This window comes from Apis mellifera, linkage group LG9 (genome assembly GCF_003254395.2).
Source record: "Apis mellifera strain DH4 linkage group LG9, Amel_HAv3.1, whole genome shotgun sequence".
NCBI lineage: Eukaryota > Metazoa > Arthropoda > Insecta > Hymenoptera > Apidae > Apis > Apis mellifera.
In genome coordinates, this window is record NC_037646.1 from 625,325 (window position 1) to 650,177 (window position 24,853).

Consider the following 24,853-nt stretch of genomic DNA (forward strand, 5'->3'; position numbering starts at 1 on the left):
GTAGATTGACAATTTATGTATACATTTATTTATTCAAAAAAAGTTGGATTTACGAATTAGATATAAATATTTTTTTTTCATTTTAATTATAAACAAAAATACTTAATATTTTGTCAATATTAAAAAATAATATATAATAACATATAATTTTAAAAAATAAAAAATAAGTAATATTTATATAAATTTTTTTCTTACTATTTAAAATTTAAGTGTTGTTAATAATAATTGGTTATATTCAATAATGAAATATTTAATACATTATCATATTTTTTTCATATTTTTTCACATTTATCATATTTTTTTTTAGATAATAGATAGGTTTTTTTTTCTACTTTTTTCATATTTTTCACAAATATATTTCTTATATATTTAAATATATTTTTATATAATAAATTTTATGAATATTTTATAAATCTTTATTATTATTATAATATATATATTTTTTATCATTATATATTGTTATATTTTTGGCATTGTAAAATTGATTTATTGCGTGTCATATTCCTTACATTGTAGAGCTAATTTTTTGTTGTAACAATAATAAATACATTTTCTTGATGGACTATTCAAGTTATTATTTTATCTCTTTTTAATGAATAGATTATTTGGTGTTTCTTATGAAAGTTTTTAATAATGTTGATTATATATATAAACGTTATTTCCATATAGAGTAATTAATTTTTGATCATTTTTATTATATTTTCCACGAATAACTTATTTTTGTATTGATAATTTTGAATTTTTTTTAATTATTTAGTCAGTTTTTTATTATTAAGAATAATTTTAGAATAATTATTAATATGGAATAAAATCCATATAAATTTTATTTCATTATTATTTTTTATAATTGTTTGTTATTAATTTTTTAATTTTTTGATTATTTAAAAGATATTAAGCTAAAGATATTAAGTATTAAATATTGTATTCGATATTAATATTTCACTTTTAAAGTTCGCAAGTATGATAACTTATCTATAAGATAATTTTTCTTTTCTACATAACTTTGACAAGTTAATTTACAGCCATTAATTTAACTAAGAAAATTGATATTCTAATGAATTCTACTTGATTTTAAATATAAATTGAATATAAATTTTAAATATAAAATATAGATTATGCAGCATAGGAACTAAATTTAGAACGATTAATCTAAAATTTCTTTTATTAATGACAACTTTTCGCTCTATTTTGTTTATTAATTTTAGTTCCGTTTATTTCAATTATTTATTTCAATTTACTACAATAATTAAAATTTTTCGAAATATTATATTATATAATTAATTAATTTATAATATTTATAGATTCTATAATAAAATGTTTGATTGAATTTGTTCTGTGAATTAAGTTAATAATAAGTATTTATTTAATAAATATATACGAATATATGCATATGAAGTATTAATATATTTTGTGGGACAATTTTGGAAAACTAATTCTAAAAAATTAAAACATATTCAAAAATTAATTAATATATAATATATAAAATATATAAAAATATAATATATAATATATAAAAATATTGATTGTAGCTTGTTCATTAATTTTTTAATTAAAACTTGTTAGATGAAAAGAGATATAAAAAAAGAATCTCTGTCTCTGTTGCATTCTGTTTCTGATTTATTTTATCTAATGCGAACTTAAATTACTTAATAATAATTTAATAATAAATAAATTTAATAAATAAATCTTAATTAACATTTTTATTAACATGTCTCACGATATTAATAACTTATATAAATTGTAAAAACAAAATCATTTGATTTATAATATTATATTAAAAAAATATAATAAAAATATAATATGCCATATTATCTTTTCGTTTTATAATTTTCTTTTATTATTGTAAAAAGTTTCAATTAAAATAGCCCTTTTTGTTAATAATTTATAGCTAAATAAGTTTATAATTGGTATTTTAAATTAGATAATGACTAAAAAATATAATAATAAAAAAAATTTTTTTAAGTAATCAAAGTTTATTGTGTAACATAAAGATGGACTATATCTTACGGAAAAAAAATAAGATATTGAAAAATTGCTTGGTTGATAATTAATATTAATTGAATTCAAACAAGATTTCATATATACTAATTTAATACAAAGATTAGATTATTTTAATATAAAATTATATTTTACATCCTCTTCTTTTCTTTCTTAATATATTATTTAATTTTAATTATATTTAAAAATGAAAGCTAAAATATCAAATATTTATCAAAATCTTCATAAAATATCAAACAGATTATCGAAGCATTAATAAAATTATCAAAAGAATATCAATATTTTTATGAGATAACAGAAAGTTTTTGATGCTATAGCATTGTTTTGATATCATTTTATAAGATATCAATATTGAAAAATAATAAGAAAATATATAATAAAACTTTGATACATATACTGGAATGAAATTTATATGCTGATACCTGTCCTAATATTTTATAAAATGAATAACATATAAAATGAATATAATAATATATATATTATTAAGAATCGTACAAGTAAAATATATAACAGCAAATTCATACAATCCGATACAACCCAAATTGAGATATAGTGGCAAACTGAGACATTAAAAAGATATAAAAAGATATAAATGATATATATTTAAATTTTTAATTAAAATTGTAAAATATTTTAGCTTATAATAATCCTACTCATATAATCAATTGAAGAAATTAAATTATAAATAATTTGTAATCTTATATATACAAAGCAAAAAATTTATATATTTGAAAACTTTCAAATGATAAACAGAATAATGAAATATGTATCAGTTCATTATATCTGATTACTCCAAATGAATGTGATTATTTTCAGCTCGCTACATCTTTCTTTTTGAGAATTATAAATTAATTAACTTTATTAATCAATTTCGCTCAAAATTTAAATTTAAATTTTATTTTTTAAATATATATAATAATTCTCAATAAAATTTTTTTTCGTATTGATTTATTTTAAATTTTTTTATTGCAAACTATTATTAGAAAAAATAAAATCTAAATTCTTGATAATTTAAAACTAATGTAATAAAAATAATATAATATAAAATATAATTTAAAGCTAATATAATATAAATATATATATGGTTAGAAAATATTAATTACACTTTTGATGAATTAATTTTAAAGATTAAATCGAACATAAAAATTAATATATAAAAATATCAATTGAGGCTTTTATTAAATTAATTTTTTTTATTAAATTTTTATTAAGTATAAATAATGATAACAGTTTATTATTGAGATATTATATAAAATAATAAAAAAAATATATTTTCAAAAATTATTTCTTTTGTTTTAAAGTCTTTCTGTTTTAAAGTTTATTTCTTTTATTTTAATATATATTATGTATTAATAAAAACATCAATTTAATATATTAAGTATCTAATTTTATTAAAGCATTGAAAAATGTTGTTTATCAACTTTAAACATAAAACAGTCACTAATTCAAACATTTCTTGTAATATAAGAAAGTTATTTTATTTTATTATTATTTTATTACTATTTGATCTTGCATGATTTTCAATGATTGATGCTTTCAATGATTGAAGTTTTTTCAACATTAGTTATTACATAAAAAAATATAGAATTCTATTTAAAAAAATAGAGATAAGCTTGAAATTTCTTTTAGGCTTTCACCTACACAAAAATATTCATATCACAATATGCTTTTCTTTATACAGTGCAAGTTCTGTATACAACATTTTTTCATATTATTACAAATAATGGAAATATTCAAAGCGAACGTTAATGTCCTACCCTGTATATTTCAATTCATATGTAGTACTTATTATAATGTAATAATCGATTAATAAAATAGTATAATAAGATGTACATTTTTTTGCATATCATATTATAGTATTTAATTTTTTTTATAACATTTTAATATTTTATTATATTGGCCAAATCAATAGAAATGAATATAGAAAATATCTCTTGCTTGTACTAAAAAATGATTTAAATGAAATATATTTTTAATCTCAAATGTATTTTAATCTCTGTCTTATTTTTCTTTTTAATGATTGTACATATATAAGTACATAAAGATATGTATAGGATTAATATAATATATTTATGAGAAGATTAATTCTAAAGGCAAAACAAATACAAAAATTAGTATATAGTAAGTATATTGATTGATTTATTTATTATCATCTATTTATTAATTGAAGTTTATGTTAGATAAAATGAGATATAAAGAGAGTTAAAATTATTATTTTCGTTATACCATTGTCGCATTTTACCATTATTCCATTATTCTCGTCACATTTCATCTAACGCGAATTTAAATTGTTTATAAATAAATTGTAAATATTTAAAATATATAAAAATTATAAAATTAAATTTTTATGAACATGATTAAAGAATTAAAACTTAAAAAGTAGAGATTTACTTCATTTTTCAGATATCATAATATTATATTTTGAATATTTTGTGTGTTTTTTTACATGTTATATTCAAAACAACAAATCATAAGTAACATAAAGAATTCTTTATATAAAGTATGAACTTATAAATAACATAGTAATAGATAAAAAATATTTTAAATAGAAATAATGAATTAGAAAATCATAAATAATATCATATTACTATATTATTATATTATATTATCATAGAAATAAAAAAAATTAAAAATTAAATTGAATTAATGACTATAATATTTGATTATTAAAATTGATTGATATAAAAATAAAATAATAGTTAACATAAAATAATTCGATTTTTTTCCTCTGCTCATATATAAATAATATCAAATAATATATATTTATAATTATATTTAAATTCTTTTATATATAAATTGTTTGTTTTTATATATTTTTTATATTTATCTTTTATTTTTCATTTTAATGTTAATAAAATGTTTATTTTAACAAATTTTATAGAAATCAGTTATAATAATTTTTTAAATCTTTTTTTCTAAAGAAGAGAATAAGAATAATAAAAATAAGAATAATTCAACCAATTATCTGAAAGTTTTTTTATTGAAAAGTAAAAAAAATATTTATTATTTTCAAAAATTTTTTACATTTTCTTAAATTTTTTACAATAGTTATATTGGTAAATATATTTTATTAAAATAGAATAAACAGTAATGACTTGAAATAATAAAATTATTTATTTATTAATACTAGATTTACAAAATCCGTCAATTTGACGGGTTTTCCATTTTATGTTTAAAAATTCTGAATATGCAAATATTATTCTTTTAAACATTATATATTGGTCTTTAATGATATAATGCAGCATATATTTTTATTTTCTCTGGAATATTTATATTTTATTACTTCTAGATGTGATTCTAGTTGTATATTTATTTTTACGAAAATTCGTCAATTTGATGGATTAATTTATATAGATTAATTATTGCGAAATAATAAAAATGAAATAACAATGAATAAAACAACACCAAGCAAATGATGATAGTTTAGCAATAAATACATAATCAAACAAATTATTTATAATTGTGATATGATAATAAATAATCTCTCTCTTATTATTTTATAAAATAAATTTATGTGACAAATAATTTCAATTGTATGTTTTGTAAAAAAAAAAAAAAAAAAATAATTGTTATTTGGAAGCTTAGCAAAAATTTATTTTCATAAATAAAAATTTGAATTTTTCAAAATCTAACCAAAAAAAAATATATTTTTTTATATTTATATTATTATGGATAAGTCTTTAAAAGACATAAAATTGATAAAAAAAATAATAATTTAAACATTTTAAACATTATTTAAACATTCCATGAACTTTCCACAATTATATATGAAATTTTTGTTGTTCTCTATTGATATTAATGAAATTTCAACGCCATTTTAACTTATTATACATTTATGTATGCATTAATGATTATATTCATGTTTTTGATTAATCGACACACGTGTTGAAGGCATTCCATCCAGATTGCTCAGTTTCTCGATCAACAAAGGTTTCTCTAATAATTGGTTTTTCTTTAAACGTATATTTCCATGTAAGCAATATGTAAGGAAGAAAAGGAAGAGAAAGAAAGAAAGAGAAAAGAAAATTGTAACAAAGCTGGTTAGCAAATGAGTCAGTTTATGATAAACAGAATGAAGCAGTTTCTGTCTGTAGTGAAACAATAAGATACCCATAAATGAATCATTTTATGTGCTGGCTCGACTATCATGTTACCAGAATGATAATTATACTCGAATAAGATTCAGTGTAAACGTTTCAAAATTTTAATTTTATTTTTATTAAAAAATAAATATAATCATGCATTTAAGGATTTTAAAGAAAAATATATAAAATGAATATAATATATAAAAATATATTTTAGAGCAATAGTGTTAATTAAATTAATTTCATTTAAAAAATTTACGAAAAAAAATTACATTAATTAAAAAATAAAATAATCTTATCTGATTTTTTTTAATTCGTTGATTTTAAAAATATTTTCAATTTATAAATTTCAAAAATTACTAAAAAGAAAATAGAATTTTTATATATTTTTTTGAAACATTAAAATAAAAATTTCATATATATGATAATATAATAAAAATTACACAAATTATACTATGTAAAATGAAATCTTTTCTTTCTTTATAAGAAAGAAATTTGATTAAAACAAAAATAAAATAATGTCAAGTTTTACTTTTTATTTTTTACAAATTTTTACTTTTAATTACATTTCTTAATTACTATTCTATTATTACTTACAATTTTGCTTAAGAACTTTAGAAAATATTTAATTTTATCATAATGCATCAATTTTTTTATTATATATTAAATTAAATAATATTTTTTCGTATCTACTAACAAATATTTAATTTTTTTCCAATTTTCAAACAAATACTATACTATACTAACTTTTAAAGAGAATATATACCATTTTTTCATCTAACTTTAATAGTCTGATCGTTGGATTCAAATTAACGTAGTTAAATTTCTTTAAATTTTGTATGAACTATTAGTTAAATAATGAATATTAAATTAAAAAGTTTATATCTATTGATCATTTCTAAGTCAATAATCTCCGATTATTTATAAATTTAATCTAAGCAAATATATATATGTATATATATATACATAGAACAAAATATAAGAATGAAATTCTTTTTTATTATTTATGACTTTAATGATAAATAAAAATTGTTTTTTATTATTTTTTATTTAAATTTTATTATTTAAATTAAAATATCGACAAAATGTGCTGCAAACAATTTAAAAATTATTACTTTCTAATTATTTTTGTTCAATAATTTATAATAATGTAATTTTCAACAAATAATATTTTTTATTATATAAAATTAATTTGGATGAAAATATTTAGAATAGATATGAAATAAAAAAAATTATCATTTCGCAAGAATTTCTAAATTACTTAATATTGTGAACACCATTTTACACATCTATTTTGAAATAATATCAATAAATTATATATAAAACTAAGATAAAAATATTATAATTGAAAATTTAAAAAAAAGAATTAAAAAGTAAAACGATATGTTTCAATTAAAACTTCGAAATTAACAATACCTGAAAAATTAATTTTATAAAAACTAGTTTTTACATACAAAATTTAGAAAAATTAAAGACAAGTTTTCTTCATTATTAGAAAATAATCATATAATTTTGACTTTCTATCCTAATATATATAATTCAAAAAATTTTCAAAAAGTTTATACTTCAAAAACAAACAAAATATAATTTATTTATGTAATATTTTTTTATAACATAAAAAATATATTATAATAGTAAATGTTTTATATTATAAAATTAATATAACGAAATTTTTTTTTCTTTTTTTTTGAATTGCACTTTTTAATTCAAATATTTTGTAATCCTCTTTTCCAGCAAAAGATAAAAAAAATTAAAAAAAAAAAACACGGTTTTATCATTATAAAATGACTAGTAAATGATTAGATTGCTTTCGAAATAATTAATAGAAAAATCATTCTAATAATCATTCTAAAATCATTTGAAAAATATAGCAATGTAATTATATTAAGTTAAATTAATAAATAATTAAAAATTAAGTAAAATTAACAGTGGCGAATTCAAAAAATGATTGTTAGAAATTATTTTCTACAAATTAGAAACTATTTCTACAAATTACACACACACACACACACACACACACATATATATATATACACATTAGGACAAAATATAATGCAAAAATAAAATTTCCATTAAAAAATTATAACTTTTAATTTTAACAATAAATAATTATAAAGACAATATTAAATTAATCTTTAAAATTAATCTTTAAAATTTCTTTAATAACTATAATATTAAAAAGAAGAAGTGAATAATTCAATAAATAGTAAATTGATTAAGATAAATTAAAAATGAAATTTGTATTTATATTATAAGATTTAGCGTTAATGGATTAATACTGAAAATTAATTTTTAGTTAATTTTTATTTAATTATATATATTATAGTTAATTTTTATTTAGTTAATTTTTATTTTTATTTAATTTGACTATAATAGCATTATACTAGATAAAATATGAAGATTGACTTTTTCTAATTAATAAAATAAATATGTGACTTAAATAATTTAATATAATTAATTAAATAATTAAACATTTTAAGATAATATATATCTCATATATATCATTAGATAATATCTCATATTTAATCATTTTTACAAAAGTAAAATTTTACTAATTTTAAATTTTATTAAAATTTTACTTTTAAAAGATATATTTTTTATATTGAAAATGTTATATGTTATCAAAAATAAATTAATGTCTTCTTTAGAAAAGAAGTTATATTATTTATTAATATTAATTTCGCATTTGCTCATCTATAAAAAAAAGTTGTCAATGCTTTGTGCAAATAAATTAAATATTTTAATATTTTATATTTCATAATTTTAATTTTTTTACTATAAAAAGAAAAAATATGAAAAATTTTTAACATATATATACATATATTTCTTCATATAGTGAAATATTTTGGAGGGATTTTAAAACTAAGTATTTAATTTACTAAGTATTTAACATTTATATAAAAATTTATATAAAAATGTTAAAAGTTTTTTAAAATATAAATAAGTTACATAAATAATTTATGTTTGCATTAAATTAAACGAAATGGTGCGGCAGTATGACAGAGATAGCAGTCTCACTTTATCTCTATTTTATTTTATCTGATATAAATTTAAATTGTTTATAATTTAATAAGTAAATCTTAACTGATATTTGTATACTAATCTTTTTGTTAATTTTGATCTTTAGAATCGACTTTTTAAAATTGTTTTACTAATATTTTCACTAAGATTATGTAATATTAATATATTAACATATTAAATTAATAGTATTTTTAATATATAAGCTTTTTAGTATTTAAGTATTTTTAGTATATAAGTTTCATTTTTTTATTTTAGTAAAAATATATTATTTATTTTATATAAATATTCTCTTTTTTTTCAAATTTACATTTAGATAGCAAATATTAAATTTTGATAGGTAATTTCAATAGTATTTAAAATAAAAAGATAAAAACTTAATTTTCATTATCTATATTTGAAATTATTTATGTAAATATTATGGTAATAATGATAATTAATTTTAATTTATTATTCTTAGTAATATTTTATATTATTACAAATTACAATTACAAAACTATAGAAAGCCGATTATTTTATTTAAAATCATTTTTTCGAATAAATAATTAAAACATGAAAATAAATCGTTACAAATTTTAAATAGAATAAATTTTTTTTATTTTTATATTTTTTATTATATATTTATACTATAATAGTTTGTGAAATATTTCATATATATATATATATATATATATATATATATATATATACATAGTTGATATGGTGATTATTTTGTCATTTATTAGTTACATGGAATTTAAAATATTTCATAAGAAAGTTCAAAAATTAAAAAAAATAATTTTGCAAGTTATATTTATTATTTAATTTACTTAATTTTATTACTTAATTTATCATAAATTAATTAAATTGTATTTATTCACAGAAAACTAAATAAACTTTTAAAAAAATAATGACTAGTAAATACTATCTGATAATTAAAAATTATCTGGGATTTGTCCCATCTTAATTTTTTTATTATAATTATCTTAAATACATGAACATATTTATTACATTATATTATAATTGTATACATTATGTATGCTATAATATATAATAAATTTACAGATTTTTATTTAATAATTAATTTTTTAACTATTTTATTAATATTTTTTAATTTTATTAATTAAATATAATAATTTATATTTTTTTATTATATTAATTTAATTTAAAACTAAAGAAATAATAGATTTGTAAATATGTATAATATGTAGAATAATTAAATGATTCAATAATTCTATAAACAATTTATTTTTCTATACGCAAAAATAAATTCGAAAAATTGTTTAACTGCAAATTATAATTATATTAAATAAGGCTATTAACCAATTGTGTTAATGTAATACATATAAAATATAAATAAAGATTTTTATTTCTAAATAATTTTGTAATAAAATGTTAAGTGAAAATATTTTTTTTTATTTATTTCTATATCTAGTAAAATTCTATGTGATATATCTAGTAATATTCTAGTATGATTCTATTTAATTATATATATCTTCTTTATTTAATAAAAAGATCATATAAAGATAGATATTTATTACATTTTTAAAATTATTTTTTTTAAAAATAAAATATAAAAAAATATTGGTTATACATATACATGTTTTTAATATTATATATTATTTTCATATACATACAAAGATAATCAGATAGATATAAATAATTAATAATAGCAATTAATCTAAGATAGTCTATACTTAAAAATTGAAATTATCCAAACTTATATTTGATTGAATTATTATTAAAAATTTTTTAAAATAATATTTATAATTTTATTATTTTATATAAATGAAATATTGACAAGAAAGATTTGAATTTTGTTTAAATATTAATACAAAAAAAATAGAATTAAATAATATATTTTAATAAATTTTTTTAATATAAAATGTTAAAATAATATTTTTAAAAAATTAAAAAAAATAACAATTATTTATTAATTTAATTCAATTAGAAAAATATTTAAATATAAAATTTGAATTTTTAAACATATTTAAATTTCAATATATTTTAAAATAATATTAATTAATTCAATCAGACAAATTCTTTATTTTAAAACAATAACATTTATAGAAAACTAAATAAAAAAAGAGCATAAAAAAGATAAAAATTAAATATTTTATTTATTATATTATTATATTTTTTTAAATGATATGAATATTTAAAATATTCTCTAATATTTTAAATATATAAAATTATAAAATATAAAATAGTATTAAATTCTTTATAAATATACTATAATTATATATTAAATAATATATATATATATTCTAATTAAAATTTAAATATTAATAATATAAATTTCATATTTATTTTCATATTAATTTTGCGATTATTCAATATCTGTTGGAAAGATTTCAACAATAAATTTTTTCTTTTTCTATAGAAATATACAAAATTAATTATTCAAAAAAATTTTTTTAAAATTGCTTTATTTTATATAATTTTGATAATAAAACAATGATATTTCTTAAGAAATATTTCTCTTATAATAAAGAATAAAGAAAATATTATTATATAATATCACAATATTTATATACATAATCACGTTTGTTTAAAAATAATTATATTTATTTTCTGTGTTACTCTGATCCTAATTATAGCTTTTTATTATTATATAAAATTAGTATTATATAACTTGTATTATATTAAAAATTTTTTTTAAATCACATTAACATATTGTTATATAATTACTTGCAGTGTAATTATATTATATAATTATAATGCAGTGTAATTAATTGTATTTCATAAATTAATATTTTATTTACTATATTAAAAAAAAATTAATTAAATTTTTAAAAAATTTTTAAAAATACAAAAATATAATATTTTCTAATTTAAGAATTTCAAAAAAAAAATATTAATTTATTTATATTTTAAAAACTTTTAAATATAAATTTTTATTAATTATGAATCATAAACTTTTTATATAAATTAATTATATAAAATTATTTATATATATGTCTTTTATTATAAAGATTGATTAGTTTTGTAATTTTTTTATTGTATTATGTGTTATATATCTTTGTAATTATTATTTTTATAATCATAATAATCGTAATAATTAATTAATTTATAGTTTCGTAGATACTATAAAATTTTAATGATTAATATCATAATTAAAATTAAGTATTTATTATTTTAAGTATTTATTATTTATATATTATTTTTTTTATTACATTTATTACTTATATATTTTATAACATTTTATTATTTCTAAGAATAATCTTTACATTCATTTCATTTTATATTTAACAACTTTTTGTTTCTTTAAATTTTTTTTTCCTTTATTTGGTCCTTTATTATATAATTTTATATTTTATTTATATGTTAAATAATTTATTATATAAGAGAATTTGTATTAAATTAATTCCTAAATTCATTTTTTATTGATATTTTACTATTTATGCTACTAATATTATATAAATATACATACTTCTCATTTTTTATATTATAATAAAAACCAATTTTTTTTTCTTCTTAATATCATTAGTATTAAAGCTATCTATATTGTAATTTTAATATAACTTCAATTTATTTTCACAAGAGAAAAACAAATATAAGAAATTTAAGAATAAAAAAGCTAAATTAAATTTTTATAATATAATTATATTATAATAAAATTATATTATAATATAATTTTATATATATATATATATATATATATATATATATAATTACCTGCCGATAATTATCAATGAAAAGATACTTACCTAGAACTTCAAAGAGCTGATCATCGAATCGCATTTTGATATACAATTCGTCGATTTTGAATAGATTATAAAAATTTAGCGTAGAAGCGGTATGCGTGCACATGAATAACACAACACAAACTATAGTTTTTTTCACGTGCCTGCCATGCTTCTGTCACTTTATAATTATTTATGAAAAATATTAACTTTAACAAACTTTTCAACCATCACGCACGGAGGTCGCTGTGCGACTGAACATGGAACTACTTATCTCTTTCGTCGTTTACAGTCTGGAAGGGAGAGTAATATGTGTATATCGGTAGTGGGGATAGACTAATAGTAGGGGATACTTATAACTATTTGGCAAAAATAATATATAAGTATATAAATATATAAATATGTAAATATTAATAATATTTTGGTTTCAGAAACAAAAACAAATACAAAATATATAATATAAAGCTTATTTTTATAAACTATTAGAAATTTAATTCTGCATTAAATAAAATAAAAAAGAGAATTTATATATATTTTTTATATATTTAAATATCTTCATCATATTTTTGTTTTTTATTTAATATATTAAATTGCTTATTAATATTAAATTGTTTATAACTCAATAAATAAATAAAATTTCAGCCAACACCTTTATATAACAACTTTGGTATTTAGTTTATAAAAGAAGCTATCGTTAAGATGTATCACAAACATATTAATTACACAATATAACATGAATGGAATTGTATTTATAATAAAAGAAAAAATGTTTATTGAAATTATTCAATTATTATATATTAATTATTATTATATGTATAATTAATTTTATAATATAATTTTTTCAATGATCTTTCTACTTCCTTTATTCTTTAATATATAATATAATATATTATATATATTAATATATTGTGTATTTATAAATTTTATTTATAAAAATATGGTTTATGATAAATTAATTACTTATGTATTCATATTATACTTATATTATATATTATAATTTTATAATATTAAAAACATATATAAATATATATATATATATATATATATATATATATATATATATATATATATATATATATATATAAAATATCGTATAACTAATATTGAAAGATTAATGATAGAAATAAAAAAAAAATCAATTTATTTGAAATACTCTGGAATATTCTTATATACATATTTTTTCATTTATGATTTTTTTAAAGAAAATATCTATTTAGTAATATATACAATATAAATATATATATACACGTGTATAAAGTGTAAGATATATTCTTACTTATGTTATATATAAAAAGCGAAATATTTGATTTATTTTTTGTGCAGTATTCTTTTCTTAAATAATTATTATTAATTGTCTGATAATTTTTTATAAATATAAAAATAAATAAAAATATTCAAAAAATTTATTAGTTGAATTATTATTATATAAAAAAAATAATTATTATGTAAGATAATAAATAAAAAGAAGAGAAAAGAGGATAGATATTTTAATATATTTTTATTTATTTTAATTTATTTTAATTTTTCTAATTTATTTTAATTAATTATATTTTATTTTCTCCTTGTTCTTTAATTTAATTTAACTTAAATTCTTTAATTTAACTTATTACTTTAATATATTTTTTAATTCATTATAATCTATTTAAAAAATAAAATTGAAGATATCGTTTTTGTCAGCATTAATTAATAATATTTAATTTTTATCATTATTATTTACACAAATATTTTTTTTCTATATGCAAATATTTTAATTTATCCTAAATAAAAATAATTTGCTAATCATTAAATATTTACATTTTAAAAAAAAATAATAAATATTAAATATAGAAAATATAATATAAAAAAAATAATAAAATATTATTATTATTATTATTATTATTATTAGTAAAATATTGTATAAGAATTCAATGGTATATTTAAGAGAAAATTCACACAAAAATAGACAAAGATGAAATCACTAATAAAATATTGAAACTTTTTTTTCTTAATCAAAACTTAATGAAAATCTTCAAAAATAAACTTGCATATATTATAGTTTATCACAATTATTTTCAATTTTATTATTAACTTAAATATAATACGTTTTGATTGTATATACAATTTTTATCATTAAAAAAACGATATTTAATTTACCTATTCGGTTTTACAATGTATATACAATTTTTATAATTATTTCTATGTATGTTGAGTATTATGTAAATAATTTTATTAGTAAGTATATTTATTAATAAATATATAGAATAATATTTATAAATTTACTTACTTACTATATTATTACTATACTTATTATTATAAATAAACTTTCATTAATAATTTTAATAAAATAATTAAATAAATATTTATTATTATCTAAATAATCTATATATTATGCAAATAATATCTATGTTATTTAAATCTATATATCTTATCTTAAATAGCTTAAATCATTAATAAATTTTAAATAAATAAAAGAAAATTTCAATTTCAATATTCATTAGTTGAATTATATTAATAATAATTAATAATTATATTAATAATACAATTACAATATTACGAATAACAAATATTAAAATAATTAAAATAATTAAGATATATTATATTTCTTCCATAAAAATTTTTTTAAATAAGGAATAAATTCTTCTGAAAAAATGTAAATTCATGAATTATTTTATGAAATAATTAAATAACATTGTTTATATTATAATTAATTTTATATATTTAAAATTAAATAAATTGTTGTTATTTATTTATTATAGAAATAATAAAATGATTACAAAAAATATAAATAATAATTTATTAAATTTATATTAAATAAATTAAAAAAATTACTTAGATAAAATATAAATAATTTTTAAAAATAATAACAAAATTAATTTATATAATAGTATAATTCAATAAAAATAATAAAACATATTTTAATAAAATAATATATAATGTTATTAAGACATCTATTATTATGCTATATAATAATAAAAAATCAATATTATGAATAATAAATAATATTTTTTTGTTATGTTTTGAAAGTAAATATTAAAAATATCTATATTCTTAAGTGAGTAATAAACGAATATTGATACTTTATTGTTGAGATTGCTACAAATATTATATTTCTAAATATGTATTTCTAATACAATTGAATATTTATTTTTTTCAAACTTAAAACTGTAAACAAAACATTATTTTGAATAATAAATATTATGAATTTCAAATTAATTTTTTTAATTCAATAAATTTATAATATAATTGTATTGTAAATTTTTATTGTAAATTTATATTAAATTGTATTGTAATAATAAATTTATAATATATTGAATTTATAATATATTATAATTATATATTGAAGATATACGTATAATTGCTTTGACTGATTTCAGTAAACTGACTTTAGATTGATGAATTGCAATATTAATATTATATTAATATTAATATTAATTAATATAATGAAATATTTACCATTTATACATTCTTTTATCTCTTTTAAATTCATTAATTTCCAAATTTCTTTAACATGCAAATATGTTATAGAAAAACTAAGTTGTGATATTATTTACATAGAATGTTAATATATTCGTAAATTTTGAAGGAGAAATTTTAGAATAAAATCAATTCCAAAACAAATAATAGAAATAGAAATGTGATACACAAGAATGTTAATATTTATTTATTAAATTTACTTATAAAATTTGCTGAACTGAAGATGGAAAAAAAAAAACAAATATATAATGAATGTAATATCAATTTTTGTATTTATTTTATATTTATTTCTAAAATTAATTTTCCAAAAATATTTTATGAATATATTAACATTTTTTATATAAATTTATAATTTAATAAAAATTTAAAATTATGTTACTATTGCAATACCAAAATAAAAAATCGGTAATTTCGCATTATGCAATTAATTTATTATTATTATTCATTTTTAATATTTCAAATAATAAAAATAGAAAATTTTATTATTAACTATTAAATGATTATTAAATGATATTCATAATTTTAATAATCGGTATACTTAATATAAAAAAAATTATATATATGTAAAATCTCATATTTTAAAGTATAAATTTATTTTATAAATAATTTTAAATATTAAAATAAATATTATAATTAATAATTTAATTTTTGTGAAAAATTATAATTGTTTTATCAATAACTTTCTAATATACAAAAATCAGAATATATAAAAATAATATCAAAAACTAAAATTGATAAAGATTTTTTATTAATATGTTTATTTTAATTTTAATTTTTTAATAAATGAAAAAAAGTATTAATTCATAAACGATAAATAATGTAAAGAAAAAACAATACATGAAACTCTATCACGTAATATTTATATATTATTACAGCTTAGATAATAATATTGTTACAGTTGCAGAATTAAATGTGATAAAAAAAGTCACTGTGTCAAAGTTACGTAAACGATTAGATATTTTCATCACATTTTCAATAGCATATGGAAATTTTACGTAAAGTCTATCATTTTTAACAAATGTATATAATTTTATATGCATATAATAGATATCAGCATATAAAATATATGAAATATCTCATTTAAATCTATTTCTGTGAATATTTATGAAACTGTCGATGATATCAATGCAATATTTTCGATAAAAATTAAATGTTTTAATGAAGATTTTATATAATTAGTATTTTTATAGATGAATATATAGAAAATATATAGAATGTTAATTTATTCGTAGGATATTCTTCAAGGATTAATTTTAGAGATTGAAATAAACACAAAAATTAATATATAAAAATTAATTGGGATTTCTTTATTAATATACAAATTAATATTAAAATTAATATTAAGTATAATTTTAATATTAATAATATTAATAATATTAATAATTTTAATATTTTAATTATAATTTAAGTTTAGATAAAGAAATTTAGAAATAGAAATAACAATATAAAGGATTTATTCTATCTGTTTTGTTTTATTTAACGCAAACTTTAATTGCTTATAATTTAATAAATTTATATTTTTTTATATCAACTTTTATATTCGTTCTAACTTTTTAACTCTTCATAGAGTTCTCATGTATATTAATATCCTATATATAGAATATTTCAGCTAATATTATTTATAGATAATTTCAATAAATTTAAAAAAAAAATTTTGAACGAAAATTGTTTAACAGTTTTAACAATTATAAATTACAATATATATAAAATTTCAAAAATTATCAAATAATAAATCAAAGTTATTTAATTTTTAATTTTACATATGTTGATATTTATATGTAATGAATAAATATGATCATAAGATAAATTTGAAATTATTTAGAAATAATAATTTGAAAGAAATTTTTAATAAAAGTTGATTAATATAATTTTTACTATAATTATACTTATATTATGATCTTAAGATGATAATATGATATGATAATATATTACGATTTTATATTATAATGCATCTCTGAGACTTAAATTGAAAAAATTTAAATATAGTCATGGAAATAAATAAATTAATAAAATAAATTCTTTTTTTTTTAAATAATAATTAATAGATTTTATTTTTATTGAGATTTTATAGTATCAATGAAGTTTCTATATTCATATTTCTATATTTCTTCTTTATTAAGTTTTGCGAGTTGTGTTCAAGAAGAACTGTTTTCTGACATTTCATCAATATTGTAGTTAACTTTTTCAGAAATAAAAAAATTCACTAATAATGAAAATAATAAAATCATGTCTTTTTTATAATCGTTTTCGTTACAATGAACCTCAGTTTTATCAATATTTTTTAATTAATCAGTTAGTTAAAGAAAAATATGTTTTAAATAGTATTGTTAATATTGTTAACTGAAAACTTTATTAAAGTTTTTTTAAAATTTTTAACATTTTTTTATATTTTCTTTAGAAGAATTTTTCTTTTCTCTTGTATTTAATTATTATTTTAATCTTATTGAAGAGGATTTTATATTTCATAATTGATATTCTACTACTATTAATTGTATTTGTATTATTAATTGTAAATAGAGTATGTTTCATAATCTTTTAAACATATTCACACTCATTTTAATTTTTTTTATATACTTAATTACATAAATATGATATTTTATAGATACGAATAAAATTGCTGAAATGATTTTTGGAGAATGAATGAATGAATTTTTGAAGAATTATCTTTCCTAATTTAATATGAGTAATAAAGATTATCTTCATTGTTTTTTTTTTTTTTTTCCAATTCTGTTATTTCTTGAATATAAGAAAGAAAAATGTGTATAGTTTTTGAAATGAATGTAACGGATAGTCTCTAATTATCCGATTAATTTTGCTTGTTGTTGATGAGAGTTTGCTTGATATATAATAATTTTCTTCCATATTGATTGCTTTGTTAATGTACAAAGAGATATGATCTAAGAGATAAGTCATACTCTAGACAGTCTTATATTGTTAATGATATTGTGATAAATATGATTGATGATATTGTGATTAATAAAGGGAAATATATGAATTTCGATATGTTAGAAAAATTCCTGATATGTTAAATATCCAACAAAATAAACCAAGAATTATATTAAAGAAAATTTATTACTATTTGAAGTTGGATGTATCATACATTACTATTGATGCAAAAAAAAATGTCCGTGTAATGTAATCAAAAATGTTAAATAAATTAAAAATTGAACTAATTTTCGATCATTGAATAACAAAAAAATGAAAAATAGATATAATAATTATGATTCGTGATCAGATAAGGAAATGAATATTTCAAATCTATACCAAAAATTAAATTAAATACATTTAAAAAAAAGTCCATAAAATCTGTATAATAGAATTACAATTCCAATTATAAATTATTTTATTTTATTTTTTTATTTTTATTTTTATTAATATAATAAATTCATGATTATTCAATTAATTTCGAAAGATCTATTATTAACGATTAGAAAACTTAAAAAATGCAATAAAAAAAAAGCCTATTCTGACAAATTGCAACTTTCTAATAACACAAAATAAATTCTTAAAATGAATTGTAATATTTTAAATCATCTCATTTAATTGATATCGAAATATTGCTGTGGGTTACAAAAAATAATGAAAACTATAAAAATTATAAAAATTTATATGTTGTTTATTTTTTCAATTTTTATGAAATTTTCAGTACATGTATAATTATAAAATGTATATATTAAAATCGAAACTGATAAACGACTTTGAATATTTCACAAATGGGATTCCTAAATTGTTACTCCTCGAAGAATCTATTATATTCTATATAGTATACTATATATTATATATAGGATTGTATATTTATTTATATATTATGAGCTCTGAACGAATTCTAACTGTATTACTATTTTGATGTACATTATATCGTCGTCGAATTCTATCTGTTCTAGTTTTCATTTCTATATCAACTCTGTTGCAAGACTATTGTGAGTCTTGGTTTTTCCTCCAATCCTTGCTTTTCGAGAAAAATGCATATAGAGAAAGAGTTGGAGGGACCAATGATCGCACTGGAGGCCTCGAAGGAGAGATCCTCGCGGAATCACATGGGGGTTAGAATCTTTGCGTTTGTTCCATTTATCTTGCGTGGCATGCAAATGTGGCTCGTAACGAAACCGTTGTTGTAATACCTTTGTTTAAATTAGAGATCTGGAAAACGTTAAGAAAACCATAAGCCCACTCATAAATTATTGTCAAGCTATTGACGATACTCGAATTATTGAAAATAGTTCAAGGCAAGATTATCCGAGCGCTTCACAAACCCTGTCTTTGACAATATGATTCAAATTTTTATTACAAACTCATAAAAAGTGACTTTTACTTCTATAAGATTTTTTATAAGATTTTTCTATAAGATTTTGATCAATTGTAATTTTTTAAAAAATGATTATATGTATCATATCATAAATTAATCCTTCTAACTTTTCAAAAAAATTCAAGTCATTTGGGCCAATTTTAAAAAAGTTATACCGTTTTAAAAGATAGATTTATATTTTTGTTCGCTATTGCATGTACATATATATTTATTGCAATGTACATAGATTCATTAACATTTTATTAAATGATACATTATATTAAATGATATATAATATAATTTGTAGATTCGCAGAATATTAACATAGAATATAAAAAAACCATCAACAAATCGTTTGAATCACTTTAAAAATTATAATAATAAAAATTATAATAACAATATATCAATATTTAATATTATTGCAACATTTTAATATTTCAATATGAATAATTGGACATTTGATTGTATTCAATAAACAAATATTGATTGTATTCAATTAAACAAAATATTCTATATATATCGCGATCACGAGTGAATTTTTATAATTATGTTATATTTACGTAAAACATAATTATTTTTTTTATTTTACTTATTAAAATAATTTCTTATTTATAATTTTATTTTTGATGAAATATAAGTTGGTGTATTATATTTTCTGCACAGTAATTATTATTCCTCATCTAAAATTTGTTAAATATTTAATATAATATTTAATAAATATTAACTTTTATGTAATTGAATTCAAATTTTACTCATAATTTTCAAAAATCGGATGTTAGTAAAAATGAATTAGATGAGAAGAAATTGTGAACCATTATTTTTAAATTAGAAATAGCAAGTACATGAAGAAATAATCTATGATGAAAAAACTAAGAGCAATAAATCTTAGAATGAAAACTTGTATGTTCAAAAATTGATATATAAATCGTAAGATAGATGATAAAAATCATCTATATAAATCAAGATGATTGAATAAAATAGTAATTACTAGAAAATGGTGTAAAATATGAAAATCATTGAAATAATTCAGATAAATTATAAAATAAAATATATATTACTATCATTAATAAAAAAAATGTATATTTTACTTAAGAAATAGAATAAATTTGTTTAATTTTATTTATAGATTATTATACATATATAATATATGTAAATGTATGATATAATATGTATTATTATTTTATAAATACTTATTTATTCCATATACTGTGATTCTAAATAATTTACAATATATGGATTATTAGAATATTATCATAAATTTATATATCTATTTTTAAGAAAAATGTTATAAATTTTGTACATTGAATATTGTTAGTGCAAATTTATTTAATATTGATAAATATTAATTAATAATAATATTTTATTAAAGTTTTTCTATTTTCTATTTATTAATTATAAATGATTTTATTCAATAATCCAATTTTTAAAAATGTAATCAATCTCTTTTAAAATTTCAGCATTTTTAAAGTTATAGAAATTATCTTGATTTAAGTTAAAGATTTCTTAATATCGTTTATTTCTTAAAGTCGATCTTCTTGAATAATTCTTTGATAATTGAATATTTTTAGCATAAATGATTATTTAAATCAAATCGTTTGTATTATATATTTACTTACTAGAATTCAAAAATTTATAATATTTATAATATTAACTCAATATCTGATTTATTTTAAATTGAAAATATTTCTTTTTTTTGTATTCTTATTCAAGCAATCTGAATATTTTGAAATTATTATTATAATATTTAAATATTATTGTTAGAAAAAAACATCAGATTAAACTTACATGATGTTGAGGAGCATATAATTTGATATAAATAGTTTTTTAATAGATGATTGCATAGAAGTCACATAAAATTTATTTTTTTTTTTTTAAATGGAATAAACATGATTTAATAAAACATATATTATATATATATATTTAAAGTCATTTAATTAAAGATTAACTAAGAGAAAATCATTTACTTTATATGAGCGATAGAATTCTTTTGTAATCTTTTTGTTTGTTAATAATGTTGCAAGCTAAACAAACGAATATAAATAAATCATAAACAAACATTATTACGTTATATGTGTTATTATTTATTCTATGGCCATCAAAATTATTGTTAGTAGCAATAATTATCCATATTTATATATGAATTATAGTTTTTAAAATATGTTATTCAAAAATGAATAAATTTTTATCATTAAATATTTATCATTTATTATGTCGCCAAATTATGAGAAACAATGTAAATAAAAAGATGTTTTGATTATGCCAAATATTCGTCATGATCTATCTTCATAAATATTATAAAGAATAATATAAAGAAATTGAAAGAATAATATATAAATAAATTAAAATTATCATTATAAATAAAGCACTTGGTCACTTTAGTGATCTTGAATGATCTTAAATTATAGATTATACATTTTAAAACTTTAAATTATATATACGCATATTTAAACTATATATATGCATTTTAAATAAATATATTATTTCATTAAAAAAGAAAGTTGATCTTTACATGATTTTTATTTTTTTCAGAAAACTATTTATATCAAATTATATATTTCTTAACATCATATAAGTTTGATATTTAGTAATATTGATCTTGTTATTTGCTATTGAGTTTTTTGTTATTGATCTTTTATAAATATTCTTTATATGAAAAAAAATTTTTACAATACCATTCATAGTTTTATTTATTTTCATTTTTCAAACTTTTATCTTAAATATTTTGTCATCATATTTAAAAATATTCATAAAGATTGATTTTAAGATATCTTGTGTATAAAGAAAAAAATTTTTGATAAAATGATATGGAGAATATTCGATAATAATATTCGAAAAAGAATTTCAAAGATGAAAGATTATTTTATAGATAAGATAATACACACACATATAAGATAAATGCTTTATAAGTTCTTGATAAATTTCTGGAGATAAAATTATAGATATATAATATGAAATAAAAATAATAATTTTTTATAACTTGGTTTGCAACATCTTCAACAATTTTTTAATTAGATTCAAATTTTAACAATTTAAATATAATTGCATTAGGCAATTTGTATTTCTTCGTATATATGTTAATATATATATCAGTTAATTTCATTAATATAATTTTATTAAATTATTGTTATAAATAATTAAATACATAATTTAATGTATGATTGAACAGAAAAGAAAAATAAATATAATTTGTAAGTGAAAAAAAATTATTAAAAGGAAATATGAATCTGATTGAATTTGATATATTCAAATATTTAGGAAAGAAATATTGGGTATTGAAAAGAAAAAGTATTCAAAATTTTTTAAATTAGGTAAATTAAATCAAGTAAATTAAAGTAAATTTAAATTAAGGTAAATTAAAGAAGAATATTTATAGTTTAAAAAACTAATAAACTTGAAATGAAATTTTAAGTGAAATATTGATGATGTGTGGATTGAAACAGTTTAAAGAAGATTACATATTTATTTTATAAAGATTACATATTTTTTTTATAAAAAAAAAAGACATAACATACTTCATATCAAATATAAATGAATTATAATAAAATATGCATAATGGCAAAATTAAAAAGCGCATTGATATAACCGATCTATAAAAAAAAAATGATAAAAAGAAAATATTATATGTATGAAGAAAATATTATATGTATATTAAATATAATCTCAACAATAATATTGATGGCCATAGAATAAATAATAAAACATACAAATAATGTTTGTTTATTATTTATTTATATTCGTTTGTTTGTTTAGCTTGTAACATTATATAATCTCAAAAAAAAAAAAAAAATAGAATATCAGATACTAATACGATTTTAATTTCTAAGCTTTATTTTTGATAATGTACAAGGAAATATAAAAATAATTAATAAAAATATATTACATTAAATTATATCAAGTGTTCTAAAAATATAAATATTGATTAATTAAAAATTCTTGAGTTAATTTCAAATAATATTTTACTTTGTAAAAACTTTAATTTGTGTTTTGTCAATGAATTATTAATAACAAATATTGATAATCACAAAACGTGTTATCAATACAATAAAATCAATATAAAATATTAATATAAATCATATAAATATCAAAAAAAAATTTTATTTTCTAATTATTATTTATTGTTATATAAATAATAAAAGATACTGAAGAAGAATTTTGATGAATCAAAACTTTCTTCATATTTCTTTACTAATTATATACATAAAACCACAATATTCCCATGTTTGTTGTTTACAGCAATTTTAATATTATTTAAACTAATATTTGTTTGATAACATGATATAAATATCATGATAAATAAATTATTAATAATTAATAATAATAAATAATTTCTTTTTTTCCATCAATTTAAA

The 24,853-nt window shown here is 15.6% G+C and overlaps 1 protein-coding gene across 3 annotated transcripts in view; it reads right to left on the reverse strand.

Annotated features, from left to right (window-relative positions):
- The window catches only part of LOC102655120 (hepatocyte nuclear factor 4-gamma), a 259,440-nt gene that overhangs the window by 93,394 nt on the left and 141,193 nt on the right, over window positions 1-24,853 (reverse strand). For 2 of the 3 annotated variants that reach the window (XM_026442759.1, XM_026442760.1), the window contains exon 1: window positions 12,791-13,024. The exons of the other annotated variant lie outside the window; for it this stretch is intronic. In XM_026442759.1, coding sequence (XP_026298544.1) covers window positions 12,791-12,893 — 103 coding nt within the window. In that variant the 5' untranslated portion in view covers window positions 12,894-13,024. Of the gene's footprint in view, window positions 1-12,790; window positions 13,025-24,853 lie in introns of those variants that run through there. 3 annotated transcript variants of the gene reach the window in all.